The sequence below is a fragment of the Haliotis asinina genome, unplaced genomic scaffold (assembly GCF_037392515.1).
Source record: "Haliotis asinina isolate JCU_RB_2024 unplaced genomic scaffold, JCU_Hal_asi_v2 scaffold_27, whole genome shotgun sequence".
Classification (NCBI taxonomy): Eukaryota; Metazoa; Mollusca; class Gastropoda; order Lepetellida; family Haliotidae; genus Haliotis; species Haliotis asinina.
This window is the reverse complement of record NW_027133899.1, coordinates 76,320-90,964: the sequence shown is the minus strand read 5'-3', so window position 1 is coordinate 90,964 and position 14,645 is coordinate 76,320. Positions and strand designations below refer to the sequence as shown.

Here is a 14,645-nt window from a genome sequence, read left to right as displayed (position 1 = left end):
CAATCTGAGGGTTTTGATTGCTCCAAATTTGGTCATCAGCTATCTGCAGTGATACAGCATTCATTAAACATAGTCTGCCATGTTACTTCATCAATTTGAAGCACCAGATGTTGAACTATGAATCTCTTTGTTGTCTCCAGCTAGGGGCCAATGAGTTCCTGAACATTGATGCAATCATTGAGGGTGCCCTTCTCGTCTGTGTCCTCCGACCTGTGAAACACCACATCTACAAGCTGTTTGTCCGTGAACACAACAGGTAAACACATAGTGTACAGCCAGTTTGCTATAGCATGTCCTGTGATCTTATTCTTCACTTTGGTCCACAAAAATCTGATGTAAATCCCCATGTTTAATGTCGTCCTTGCCTCCCTGTGATGGATAAATAATGCTTCCTCTTCCATGTTTCCATGTTGTTCCAGGTCGGGAAGCTTGAAGCTGATGACAAGGAATATCATGTATGCCCGTTCGAAAACACCAGAGGAGATCGGCATCAAGGTATTGAGAGACATGATTAGAATTTACATATCTAAACCACTGCAGTTGTATTGTATTGAATTTGAATAGGCTGGATTATACAGATGTATTCTGTCACAAGTGTACCAATGTGTTATTGGGTCAGCTGTACATTTAAGTCTGTGGTCAGTTGCAACTTCAAGTTTTTTGTCAGTTGTATGTTTAAGTCTGGTGAGTTACGTGTACCTGTGGTCAGTGTGTGTGTGCCGGTAGTCAGTTGTACATTGAAGCCTGTAGTCAGTTGTGCATGTATGTCTGTAGTCAGTTGTACGTTTAGGTCTGTGGTCAGTTATATGTTTATGCCTATAGTCAGTTGTACATTTAAGGCTACAGTCACTTGTACTGATACGTCTGTCCCCCAGACTGGCATCCAGCCCCCAAAGCAGGCTGACATGGAGTTGATTAAGCATCACCTGGACAAGATGCAGAAGGCATACTCGCCCTTGAAGAAGCTGGAGAATTTGCTGTTAGCCACCTCCACCATATACCAGTGTGTAAGTGTACAGGTGCCCCAGTCCACCAGTGTGTGAGCATACAGGTGCCCCAGTCCACCAGTGTCTCGGTATACATTTGCACCAGAATGAGGGAATACAGGTGCACCATTCCACCAGTGTGGGTATACAGGTCCCCAAGTCCACCAATGTGTGGATATACAGGTGCCCCAGTCCACCAGTGTGGGTATACAGGTGCCCTAGTCCACCACTGTGTGAGCATACAGGTGCCCCAGTCCACCAGTGTCTCAGTATACATTTGCACCAGAATGAGGGAATACAGGTGCACCATTCCACCAGTGTCTCGGTATACAGGTGCCCCAGTCCACCAGTGTTTGTGGTATACAGCGTTCGTGAAGTCAGGAGCTAAAGTATGAGATTATGGTTTGTTTTCATCTAGTAAGAAAATCAAAACTACTTTTGCTTAAAATGAAACATCTTGTAGCATAACGACTTCTTCCATCAATGGGAGGTGGGGGGGTCAAAGTGACAATACTGTGCGATAATTGTTTTCAGTTGCTAAAGTCACTTGGTTTATAAACATTCACTCACCAGTATGTAGACACTAGTCAATGTACGTCTTTTTATTTGGTCTCATAATCCTAATTATTTCATAATCATACTTGTATGCATTTTGAATTTAATAAAAAGAAGTTATCTGCTGATACTTGTAGCAAATGTATAACAGGAATGTGCTTCATATGTTTATATGACATTCTATAGTTTGCCAATGTGAATCATAATTCACATGCCGGCCTAGTATATGTTGTCTGTATCATTACACTTCTTGACAAAAACAAGGATTCTGTTGAATGCTACAACAATTTACTAAAAACAAAATACAGATCTTAAAGTTAGTACAAACTACAGTTATAGGAGCAATGTCAAGTTATTACCTTGTTCGAGGGATATGCCATTCATATGTAGATTTTCCAAATGATATGTCTTTTTACAGTCTAATATACAGAAAAGAGAATTAGCATTTCATGTATTTCACATTGGTGCATAGTGTCACTGGTCACCCAATATAGCACATCTGGCAAAGAATGGCATGATGTCATTCATTCTTTTAAAGAAGTAATTTACTTAGCCAGTAATGAGCAATCAATCAATGTATTGGCAGTTAATCCTTTGAAAGAAGGGTGTTGTTTTTGCACAGACACAGACATGACAGAGTGTATTCAGTATAGACTGGTAAATGTACATACATAAACACTACCTTTCAACAAATCCACATTTAAATCTGCATAAAAGTAATCAATCGATCAGTGTCTTATCAGTAAATCCTTTGATCAATCCAGACACAAGTAATGTCAAATGGGGACCTTTTTTGGGTAATCTAAGTGGCGTTACCACTAACTATACCTCTTATAAATTTATTGACTGAACATCAAGTGAATGATGACAAATTATGTGTATGGTTATACCACCTAACACGGATTACAAGGGCCGACACTGTTTTGAGGATACAAACAGAACTTTATTCTTTTATAAGAAATACATACAATACACGTATAAGCATTTGCCATGTGCTTGAAGTGTATATACATATATTTATCTACATACATTTTCTCATTTATCTTGCAATGTCAAAGTAGTGGTATTCAGTTTACAAATGAATCAAATGTCAATTTTTGTTATCATACCTAATATTTTTACATGACACGATTAAATATCGAGTTTAAAAAAAACAACAACAGAGAAATGGGATCAGTTTTGACCAGTCATTAAGCCATTCAGGCATTAGAAAACCTGAAAAAGCCAACACTGATGCTTTGACACTTTATTACAATCAGACAAGAACTACAGGGAATATTTTCAAATAACTGCATCCACTCTTTTTAATGTAGCACTGTTTAGGTTGAAGAAATTAACCGTAATCGTGATCAGCGAGGCTGATCATTGTTTGCACTATCACTAGCGTCTGGCTCAAACAAGTAAGGCCTAACGACACCAAGTAATTTTGACAGACAACATCTATGAAAACAAGTTGTAGCTTGGGAACTAGACAAAGCAGGAGTGTATGTGATCTTTAGAGTTGTATCCAGTGATCTTTAAAGAGTTGTATCCAGTGATCATGAGTATCATTCACAATGTCACTTTCACTATCAACTTAGTGGATGATTGGTTAGTAGTTACACCATAATTTATCTATTTAATCAGTGTGATACAAAGTTTACCTCTGTCGCTGACCTTTATGTTCAATGTTGCAGGTGCGTCAGAAGCAGCTGTCCATGACTCAGCAACCGATGGGTGCGGATGGTAGGTACTGACAAGACACTGTCATCTCAGGACATTTGTAAAGCTATCAGTGGTTGTAGATTCAGATCTATTTCACAAGGGATACTCCAGTGTACCTTTCTGTTTTGCAGATTTCCTGCCTATGTTGATTTACGTTCTGGTGCATTGTGGGTTGGTGTCTGCAGAAATTGAGGCAGAGTACATCTGGGGTTTGCTGCATCCCTCCTTGCTTACAGGAGAGGGTGGCTACTATCTGACTACCCTCAGCAGTGCCGTCCTTGTTCTCAAGAACTTCCAGGAAACACAGGAGAGCCACAGAGCACGTCACCCGGTGGGTATATTGCTTCATTGTTTGTACCTAGTGACCTGTTGGTTGATTATTTGTCACTGTAAAGATTGTCATTGTACCTAGTGACCTTGGTTCATTGTTTGTCACTGTATATAGTGACATGTTGGTTGGTTGGTTGTCATTGTACCTAGTGAGCTATAGGTTGATCATTTGTCACTGTACCTAGTGAGTTATAGGTTGATCATTTGTCACTGTACCTAGTTAGCTGTAGGTTGATCGTTTCCTTGTACCTAGTGAGCTATAGGTTGATCATTTGTCACTGTACCTAGTGATCTATAGGTTGATCATTTGTCACTGTACCTAGTGAGCTATAGGTTGATCATTTGTCACTGTACCTAGTGAGTTATAGGTTGATCATTTGTCACTGTACCTAGTTAGCTGTAGGTTGATCGTTTCCTTGTACCTAGTGACCTATAGGTTGATCATTTGTCACTGTACCTAGTGATCTATAGGTTGATCATTTGTCACTGTACCTAGTGAGTTATAGGTTGATCATTTGTCACTGTACCTAGTGAGTTATAGGTTGATCATTTGTCACTGTACCTAGTGATCTATAGGTTGATCGTTTCCTTGTATCTAGTGAGCTATAGGTTGATCATTTGTCACTGTACCTAGTGAGTTATAGGTTGATCATTTGTCACTGTACCTAGTGAGCTGTAGATTGATCATTTCCTTGTACCTAGTGAGCTATAGGTTGATCGTTTCCTTGTACCTAGTGATCTATAGGTTGATCATATGTCACTGTACCTAGTGACCTATAGGTTGATCGTTTCCTTGTACCTAGTGAACTATAGGTTGATCATTTGTCACTGTACCTAGTGATCTATAGGTTGATCGTTTCATTGTACCTAGTGATCTATAGGTTGATCATTTGTCACTGTACCTAGTGATCTATAGGTTGATCGTTTCCATGTACCTAGTGATCTATAGGTTGATCGTTTCCTTGTACCTAGCGAGCCATAGGTTGATCATTTGTCACTGTACCTAGTGAGCTATAGGTTGATCGTTTCCTTGTACCTAGTGATCTATAGGTTGATCGTTTCCTTGTACCTAGTGATCTATAGGTTGATCGTTTCCTCATACCTAGCGAGCTATAGGTTGATCATTTGTCACTGTACCTAGTTAGCTATAGGTTGATCGTTTCCTTGTACCTAGTGAACTATAGGTTGATCGTTTTCTTGTACCTAGTGAGTTATAGGTTGATCGTTTCCTTGTACCTAGTGAGTTATAGGTTGATCGTTTCCTTGTACCTAGTGTGCTATAGGTTGATCGTTTCCGTGTACATAGTGATCTATAGGTTGATGGTTTCCTTGTACATAGTGAGCTATAGGTTGATCGTTTCCGTGTACTACTGATAGCAAGTATCATTGCCCTGACTAGCATTTACAGGCTATATCATGTAACTGACATATCAACAAATTTTCCCCATCCTGACTCCTGCATATTTGCTTATCTCCTCCTCCTATGCGAAGATAGTGGAACACTTGAAATGCCTTGAGTTTCTGTTATCGTGAAGCAGATATAGAATCACTCACCCACAGGAAGCTTCCCTGTTTCCCACCACATCGGTCATCCTCATCGCCCAACAAGATATTTGGAGCCAACTTTAGTCCCTGTATGGCATTTTATATCCATTTATATTTTTGGTCCTGTACACAGAATTTAGCATTGTACAGCTTTGGTCTGTATTGTATTGATTATCATTACAATACGAAATTGTGGATAAACTTATGTATTTTTTGTGTTGGACATGTATTTCATCACGTGAGATTACATTTTCACTGAAGAAAGCGTGCTCCTGGTGTGGCTGTCTGCAGCTGTTCCATAATATTATGTCCTACTTGCACATTTTTTGTTCTTCCAGTGTTCACTGGGAACTTGGTAAGAATTTTCTTTGTATTTGTTTACTATTCAAATACATACTAAGAATTTTTGCACAGGCTCTCTCAAGTGGTGTCTGGCAACTAGTCCTCAACTACAAAATAATTCTAGAGCATCGCTGAAACAACGAACCAGCTCTTCTACGAACAAAACATCTGCAATGAATCTTGACTTCTACTATCTGAGGTACAGAGGTTCAGGGAATCAGCACAACACGCAGCATCTACTAGACGTTCATCTGTTGCATCTTCAGAGAGTGCTTTCAACGCAGACATCGAGAACATCTACACTCAACACATCGGATGCTTCTGTGAATCTACAGCTACCATAGCATTTGGACATCATCATTTCTCACCAACAATTACAGTCACGTGATGCTTCTACAGCTGCAACATGTCCGTTGGATGAAGAAGATGCATACTGAGTGAACCATTCGTGAAGATCTTCACCATCAGCTGTATCATCTAAACACTGAGAGTGCATGCACACACATATCCTACTACATCCACAAGGATTCACCGACTGCATCCCCCGATCATCACAGACGTCATCATTGTTCATCATCATCACTGGATGAGATCTCCACATGCATGCCATTCACAGAATGATGACCAATCCAGCGATGCACACAGACATGAGGATCACTCTGATGTTTGGTGCAGAGACGATGTGCAACAAAACCTTTGGACAAGACGTGACTGCAGTGCAGAAGAATAATGATGACTCATCGGAGATTTGCCAGCTTACAACAGATGGAAAATGAGTCCTCTTCTCGGACTCAGACATTACATCTTGGATTGCGATTGGACTAGAGTTTCACTTCACAATTGAAGGAGTCCTACAATGTCCTGACCTACACAATAATGTACAGCGACTTGACATCTTGACCTTCCCTCCAATTACACTGATATCTATGATACCGGACAACTTATCCACAATTTCCTATACTGCAGTGAAGTATCAGCATCAACACATCCCATCCTTCAACACTCAGAGATTTACTCTACAACCAACTTGGCGACTACACTTCGGCATTTCAGTGGGAAGGATTCCCTGCATACTTCATCAGGACACCACAGCTTGAGATACAGGTAGTAACCACCACTGAACATGGATCTTCATCCTTCACAGGAGTATACGCGAATGCATTGAGGGAATGTGAACTGTTCTACTAAACTGGCGCATGCTGAATCAGCATACCAACATTCGCCATTTAACGCCAGAAGTTTCCAGCTTTGAAGGAGATACGATGATTTTATCTACTCATCTCTAAGCATCTGGCACCAGTAGCAAGGAATTCAATAAGATTTTTTCGATGCTTCATGGAACACGGTTACTACAGTTAATCTGTACCAACGTGGGCAAGTGTGGAAATAGCTTCAAGCATCTGTATAAGATAACAATGGTATAATCTTCAGTTGAAGAACACCGACACAATGACCAGGAGGTCAGTGTACCTACGTCAGTATTAAGCGGTGGAAGGTTTCATGCACTTCTACTCAGTCATCTATGCATGTGCTCACTCGTGTATCTCCGAGGCAAGCCCAAATGCTGGTGAGGGAATTACCAACTGCACAAGATTTCACAATGATCTTTTGGCTGCAATATCGGTGATGTCACATCTGGAATCTGATCTGGAATGCCCAGCACAGTATACTGACTGAAACGTTACTGCAACAATGAGTATGGCATACACAGAACGGTACTGTATTACCGTAAGATTATTGATGAAATCAGACTTGGATATGACACAAGTTCTACATTCCAGGGAAGAAGAATCTTCACAGCACGGAGTTTTGAGACAAGATTCAAGCCATGATATATCGCAAGTTCTAATCTCTCTCTTGCCACTACGACAGTGGCAGTGTCGTCTCGGACTACTCGCTTCAGCGCAGCATTTGACCTGAAGGGGAAGACTACAACTATGCCCATTACAACGTTGCACAGAGACTTGTTTGACAGAGCTGATCTGCAACAGTCATCTCTATGCCCAAATGGACAATGAGGTTGCTGCAGGAAATTATGCACGCAATGAACGCGCTCTGCATCAACCATGAAGAGATGAAAATTGTAATCAATGCAGTACAACACTGGTCAAGAGCATTGGGGAACAAACTACTGATGGTCCACACCAACAACTCCGCAGTAGCGTTCTACATAAACTAGCAAGGTTCTGCATGATTTCGCATGTTGATTCAGCTAACTTTCTACGCTTCGACTTGAATCTCTACATAAAGGCATGCCACATCTCAGGTGCATGCAACATGATGGGAGATGCTATACCACATCCTCTACAACCATCTCCAGCAGAATGGATACCGGATCCGTTTGCATAGACAACAGTGGCACTCAGCATCTTGTGGGAAGTAGTGAACGCTTACGCATTCTCGGCTCCAGTGTTATTACCGGAAGTAGTCCGAAAGATAAAATAGACCATGATGCTGTGCCTGACTCTGTCACACCAACTGGCCAGGGAGAAAATGGTTCCCAGTACTCATCAATGAACTAGGACAACCATCAGTGAGACCAAGCTGGAAAACAATCAACACAGATTTATTCAGACCATAAATCAGCTATCTCTGAACACATAATCAACACTCCTAGTCACAACCTTGAATTTGACAATGTGGAAATATTCTTAAAAAACCTCCAAGACATTAGCAAAAGAAACTGACAGAAGCAGTCCAAATATGCTGACACAACCCCTCAGTCAACAGGGACCAAGGATACCTCATCCCTTCCACCTACAATCAGCTGATAAAAACAGAACAGAGCACTCCAAATATCATTGCCAATTAATCCCATCTGCTATATATATACCTCGGCTTCCTCCTATTTTCATTGTATTACTGCCCACCCAGCCTGCTATGTATACCGTGTTCTAGCCTGGCTTTCTCCCAATTGTTGTTGTATTATAACCTATATAATCCCATTGTTGTTTTTGTTAATCCCTTCAATGCAGTCCCTTATGTTGTCTTACTTAATCCCTGTTATATGTATAAAAGTCGGTTCTTTGCTGTATTGCTTTACTTTTGCTTGATAATGGTATAAGAAGCCATACTACCGAAGAGTTGCAATATAATAAAAAGAACTTGTTGTTCATAAAGTATTATTCTTTTCTGTAATGCAGATTTGAGGCACCAACTTGAGACTTGAATGTTGTACCCCAGCATCTCACCAGTGGCACTAAGGAGCCTCTGGATCAGACATCCCTCGAACTGTTGACACAGACAATGCTGTTTCTACTTCACATAGCTACAGCAGCACAGATGTCAGATCTACATGCTGTAGACTTCAGTCATATGTACACAATTTGACACCCATCATCCTGAGATTGTGCACAGAGGACTGCCATGGGATTTTATCACCAAAAATCAACAGCCTGGACAACTTATATTACAATTATTGACAGTCCTTGGGCTGCATGATACACAGGATTTATCATTATGCCCAGTCAGAGTGTTGAAAATATGTCTTCATTGAACTAAGTCAAGGAGACAAGCGCCTATTCATCCCACTATCTGCTGAGACACCTACAGAAGTATCCCACCACACTCTCTCAGTATGGATGAGAGCTGTTATACTGAGGGTCTACAAAGCAACACGACTCAAACCTCTGTGAACCTCCAATCCACATGACGTAAGAGCCTTGGCGTTGCCACCTGCTCTACATGGAAATAGATCACTTACAAGGATGAAGGAGGGCTGGTTGTGGAGATCATCCATGGTGTTTGCCAACCACTAACTATGAGACATCACCACTAAGGACGTCACTGGCATTCACCAGTTTGGGCCACTTGTTGTACCGTAACAACTAACAGTTCCACAAAGGTGCTGAGTTTCACTCACAACTTTTTATCAAGAGTGATGATGACCCTGTAGTTGCAAAGGAGTCACTTGTACATAAGAAGGGTTGCAACTCTATGATGAGGACATCATGAAGAAAGAGTTGCAGTAGAAAGCTAGTTGGAGGAAGAAATTAGTATATCTAAAATCTCACGCTTTATCACGTGACTTGTTGACAGACGTTGTGGGGAGTAAAATGGTTGCAAGTCCATGCGCAAGTCCAACTTAACGGTCCCAACTTGCCTTGATAGGAATCTTGACATATTGTTGCGCTAGACACTAGCAGAATGGTAGCTGATCTATATATCATAACGTTCCAGTCAGGGATCGCTTCACACGAAGAGTAGTTCAACTGGATGTGATCCTCCATGTTTCACTGATGAATATGGGAAGAACAGGACCGAATTGCTGCCACAGGAGGGGAGAAGTACTGGTCGTATTTATATGGCAGCCAAAAGAATCCATCATGATCTGACCCACCATCGCTTCTGTTGGATTCTGTAAGCAAGTAAGCGTGAGTCAGGTTAATGAAAAATGTCATTTTCTGAATAAAATTGATATTTTAGGCTTATCCTGACTCAATACCGTCAAGCCTTCAATACCGCCCCACTCAGACATGTTGGATTCGCTGCAATTCTCATGTCAGGCTTATGGAATTACTGAGAGAGTGACAAACAGGGCTGGTCATGTGACTGACGTGGCTGAAAACGGCGAGGCTTCCTGTGGGTGAGTGATTGTATGTCCTCTTCAAAGGAATGGAACTTCAAGTGATTTCAAGTGTTCCACTATCTTCACATAGAGGGAGGAGATAAAAAATAAGCATGAGTCAGGATAAGTATAAAATATCAATGTTATTCAGAAAATTAGGTATTGTATGAACGCATGGAGAAGTCATTTTCAGTAATCATGAATACTGCAAAAACTATCAAACCTTTTCACTTTTGTTTCCATTGATAAGTTTCTCCATGTCTGTTTCCCAGGGTCGTCTTCCGAGCATCAGTGACATGCAGGGTTTCCTGAAGATAGCAATTCCTGATGAGCTGCGAGACAGCATTGTGTGGAAGACACTTCCCATCAGACCCAGTATGAACACCAAGGACGTCTGTGAGTGTCAGGCTCTCTTACAATTGCTGATAGCTCAAAACATTACCTAATATAATTTCAAACATAATAACTGGGCTGGCTGCAATGACACATTAGTTGATGATTTACTTTGTTTTTCTGTGCAGGTGCCTTGATTGCACACAAGTTCAAGGTGACCAACCCACAGGACTATGGTCTGTACCTTCTGGTCGATGGAGATGGTACGCCTACGTTTGTAGCTTAACATAAGCCAGGTTCTATACTAGTTTGGTGGAGCATCAGTTAGACAACAAAGTGTACTAGAGTTATCAAATGAAATGTAGAATTAGCATACTGTTTTGATGTTACGCATCTGTGAAGGAAGTCAAGAATTTTCAAAAGCAATCAACTCAGCACTAATTTAAATTATTGAAATTTGTTGAAAAAGATATTTACTTTAGGTGCCTATTTTGTGTTGCAGAGCGCCACCTAGCAGACAACCTCTGCCCGCAAATGATAAAAGGAGAATACCTTGCTTCAACACAAGAAGCTGTCTTTGCATACAAGAGAATGGAAGCCAACATTGCCTGGCCGCGCAATTTGAAGAAACCTGCATGTATGTCTTGCTGCAAGAGCACTCTTTCTTGTCACAAACTGGGAGACAGCAGGACATGTACACTTGTTTAGAAATACCCTTGTATCATACATAATATTTCATGCAAATATTCATTCGGTTTAATTTGAAAATACAATTCGGTCCAAAGTGTTTGTCATATATGCAATGTAAGTTCCACAGGAGCCACCTCAGCATAGGAATGTCTTTGGTCATTTGCTAGTCTTGTTTTATGTTCATGATGTGTTCATGATGTGTTCATCATCTCTTTCAGTGATGCAGGACAAGGTGTAACAAGTGACATTTGCAACTGAATGTCTTGCCAGGAATTTATGGTGCTACATTAATCTTTTGTTTCCTCCAAACGACCCAAAATGGAGTTGCCATGGAGATGAGTCAAAGACATCAACTTTTTCTTACACAGATATGAACTCTCCATAGAAACATCTTCAAAGATGCAAGTGAAGCTTTATTAGAAGGGAGTTACACTGTGAACACTGACCAGCTCCAACTGGATCCAACTGGAGCCCTTGCTGCTACATGTTGCTGAACAAACCCCAGACTTCTCACCTCAATCTTGTTATTGTTTCCATGACAGAAACATAAGAATGACAGTTCAGATCCCAGATTCGCAGAGAGAGCTCATTTTTTGGCTTTTGAAGTTCTTTGTGTGATGAACAGCAGAGCTAGTTCTATGTTAGGGTGGCATATATTGTCTTGAAGAAGCTGTATATCCACGGAATTGGATCTTCAGTGCCTCTCTGATGCTTATGTCTTAAAACCGACTGGTGAACAGATGGTAAGGCTTGATAGAGAATGGGGAATGTTTAATCCAGCGATCAATGAGACAGTATTGTGTCATGTAGTGGGGACGACCATGGAGCTTGGAGCTGCTTCCACTTTGCCATGTGCTGGACATGTTATTGCCAGGGGAAGTAACTCCATCACAATGCTAGTACTGTGCAATATATGATATTCATCCTCCATGGCAGACAAAGTTAATTGTTTTGGTTTCATGCTGACAAATTCCCATGGCAGCAATTTTTTTATGAGAATATATCATGACCAGTGTTGATGGTGACATAATCCCTTGGTGCTTGCTAACATTGTACTCTGTTGTCTGTTGACTGTACAATCTGTTTCCGCTTTATATCGTACATACAAACATATTCTGTACATTATTGTAAACATGGCAAGTGGTTTTATACATGTGTATGATAAGGTCTATAATCTGTGTACATTGTGTAACATTGTCCATAGTGTAACTATGTACATTGTGTATATTGACATGTGCCCAGACTGTACATTATGCCACATGATGTAGCTGCATGTACAGAAGTTGTGTATAGTGTGTATATACTGTTTAGCCTGAGTTATGTATGGTTGTGACATGGGAGAGTTTTATATTATTTTTGTGAAATTTTAATCAAATATATTCAATCAAAATAATTTTTTTGAATTTGTATTTGTTTTGACTGGATGAATGATAGTGATGTTCAAACAATCATGAGAATATTCTTTCAAAATGATATCAGCATTATCACATTGTGACCAAATGTAACTGTTGCTTAACATTTTTAATGTGTCTGTATAACCCACATCGTGATATCATGTTTTTAGTTGTAAACTAAACACTACAGAAACAGCTTATTTCACGCCACAAAGTAATATAACACTTGTTTGCCATCCTCTGTGCCATAATAGTATAACATCATTCTGTATTCAACTTACTCATAATATAGAATGTTGTGTTTATATCAAGCTGTGTTTTTCATATATGAATGAACTAATATGAAAAGTAAAGTATTAGACTAAATGCTTTTCATTGTTTTTATTGTATGGGTTGAGACAAGGGATTATCCTAGCCCCATGGTTGTAGAGCGTACTGACAGTACTTGAATGAAGCTCATCTAGAGGGGCCTTAACAGAATGTAATTTGGGGGGGTACCTCCTGACTGCATTGGTAGGTTCAACTTGACAGCACACATTTAGGTTATATTCCTGTGTTGCAGGGCGAGCCATATGACGGCTTATAGATGATGTGAGTCTCCATTGAAACTACACTCTCCCTGGAGCTGAAACTGTATATGAATGATCCATGATGTGTGTACACAATTCAGTTTGTTCAATTTTTCCTTCCAAATTCAGGTAACCTGCAGTAGCAATAGTTCATGACACATCATTTGTTTTAATGCCATGATTTTGACCACAGTAAACACAGAAAACGAATATTGGGCACTTTGGAGATGAAATCACTTCTTCAACATGACCTTTGACAATTTCAACAAGGTTTGAATTTTGTTACTGTTGCCATTTTGAAACCAGTAGCTACATATCTATGGGACCATAAGAGTAGTATCAAGTTGCTTGTTCATCACTAACCGGCCAGGGTGTTAGCACCATGTAGTGGATTTTGCATGTTGCCAAGAAACCCTGTAAGGACAGTGTGTACATTGATGCTTGTTCCTTTGCCTGTATATTTGCAATGTGAATATTACAAATACTACAACCGTCCAAGTCATATATCTGTGCATTTTGTTATACAGCAACCCGGCTTGCAAGTGATGCGATTCTGTTGTTTACTGTATCACCATTCATTTTTTTTTTTTGGGGGGGGGGGGGAGTGTTGGGATTGTTTTAATTGTTAGATGCAAACTCCACCATCCCACCACTAGGAGTCTCACAACTGGGAATATTGTGTTGTCACATTTAGGAGTCTCACAGCCAGAAGCGGACATAAAACTCCAATGTGATTTGACTGATTGAGTCTCACAACTGGGAGTTCTCATAAATGTGTAGATGGGTGAAGTTAATTCCACTGAGTAGACCCGTATTCCAGCCATACGTTGTCCTTTGTCTGGTGATCTTTTGCTGCTGTCATCGCTGTCTGGTTGTGATGGGTCAGTCATATGTAGCAGTCTTCAGCTGGTGTCGTGATTCTCAGTCCTCCCGATCTTTGGCTGTCTTGGATCAGGCCTGTTTGCTGGCAGCAGTTTATCAAACTGCTGATGGCAGCGGCATGGCAGCAGGTGAAGATTCTTGCTAACTGACGCTATGGAGCCACCATACTGGCATAATCGTGTGGTTGCTTTGTTTCCGTAATCTTTTGCCAACTAACTCCTTTCTTTCAGGGTATAATAGGCCTTCAGTCCATTCTTGCCATAAAAGGCGACTATGCTTATCGTAAGAGGCGACGAACGGGATGGGGTGGTCAGGCTCGCTGACTTGGTTAGCACATGTGATCTGTTCGCAGTTGCGCAGATCGATGCTCATGCTGTTGGTCAATGGATTGTCTGGTCCAGACTCGATTATTTGCAGACCGCCGCCATATAGCTGGAATATTGCTGAGTGCGGCGTAAATCTTAACTCCCCTACTCACTCTTTTTCGCCCATACCAACGCTTAGACGGGTAATGGCGTTACTACAAAATGCTTATCATAAGTGTAAAGATGAGTAGGTGGCTTTATGGAAATAAATGGTTATACACGTATTGGGAAGCACTGTCTTGTTTGGCCCAGAATCGCTGTATATACACCGCACTTAAGAACTTGCAATATTGTTAAACATCATGCAAACATTTTGGAATTGTTTGTAACACATTTAATTTCACCAGGTGCGGGCATATCATAAGAGAAACAAACTCAGTTGG

The 14,645-nt window shown here is 40.7% G+C and overlaps 1 protein-coding gene across 3 annotated transcripts in view; it reads left to right on the top strand.

Annotated features, from left to right (window-relative positions):
• Window positions 1-12,816, top strand: part of LOC137270055 (protein sprint-like) — a 120,507-nt gene extending 107,691 nt beyond the window's left edge. For all 3 annotated transcript variants that reach the window (XM_067803864.1, XM_067803865.1, XM_067803866.1), the window contains 9 exons: window positions 141-256; window positions 420-495; window positions 876-1,007; window positions 3,218-3,266; window positions 3,377-3,576; window positions 10,302-10,425; window positions 10,551-10,625; window positions 10,865-10,999; window positions 11,271-12,816. In XM_067803864.1, the coding sequence (XP_067659965.1) occupies window positions 141-256; window positions 420-495; window positions 876-1,007; window positions 3,218-3,266; window positions 3,377-3,576; window positions 10,302-10,425; window positions 10,551-10,625; window positions 10,865-10,999; window positions 11,271-11,290 (927 nt within the window). In that variant the 3' untranslated portion in view covers window positions 11,291-12,816. The remainder of the gene's footprint in view (window positions 1-140; window positions 257-419; window positions 496-875; window positions 1,008-3,217; window positions 3,267-3,376; window positions 3,577-10,301; window positions 10,426-10,550; window positions 10,626-10,864; window positions 11,000-11,270) is intronic.
• Window positions 12,817-14,645: the final 1,829 nt, after the last annotated feature.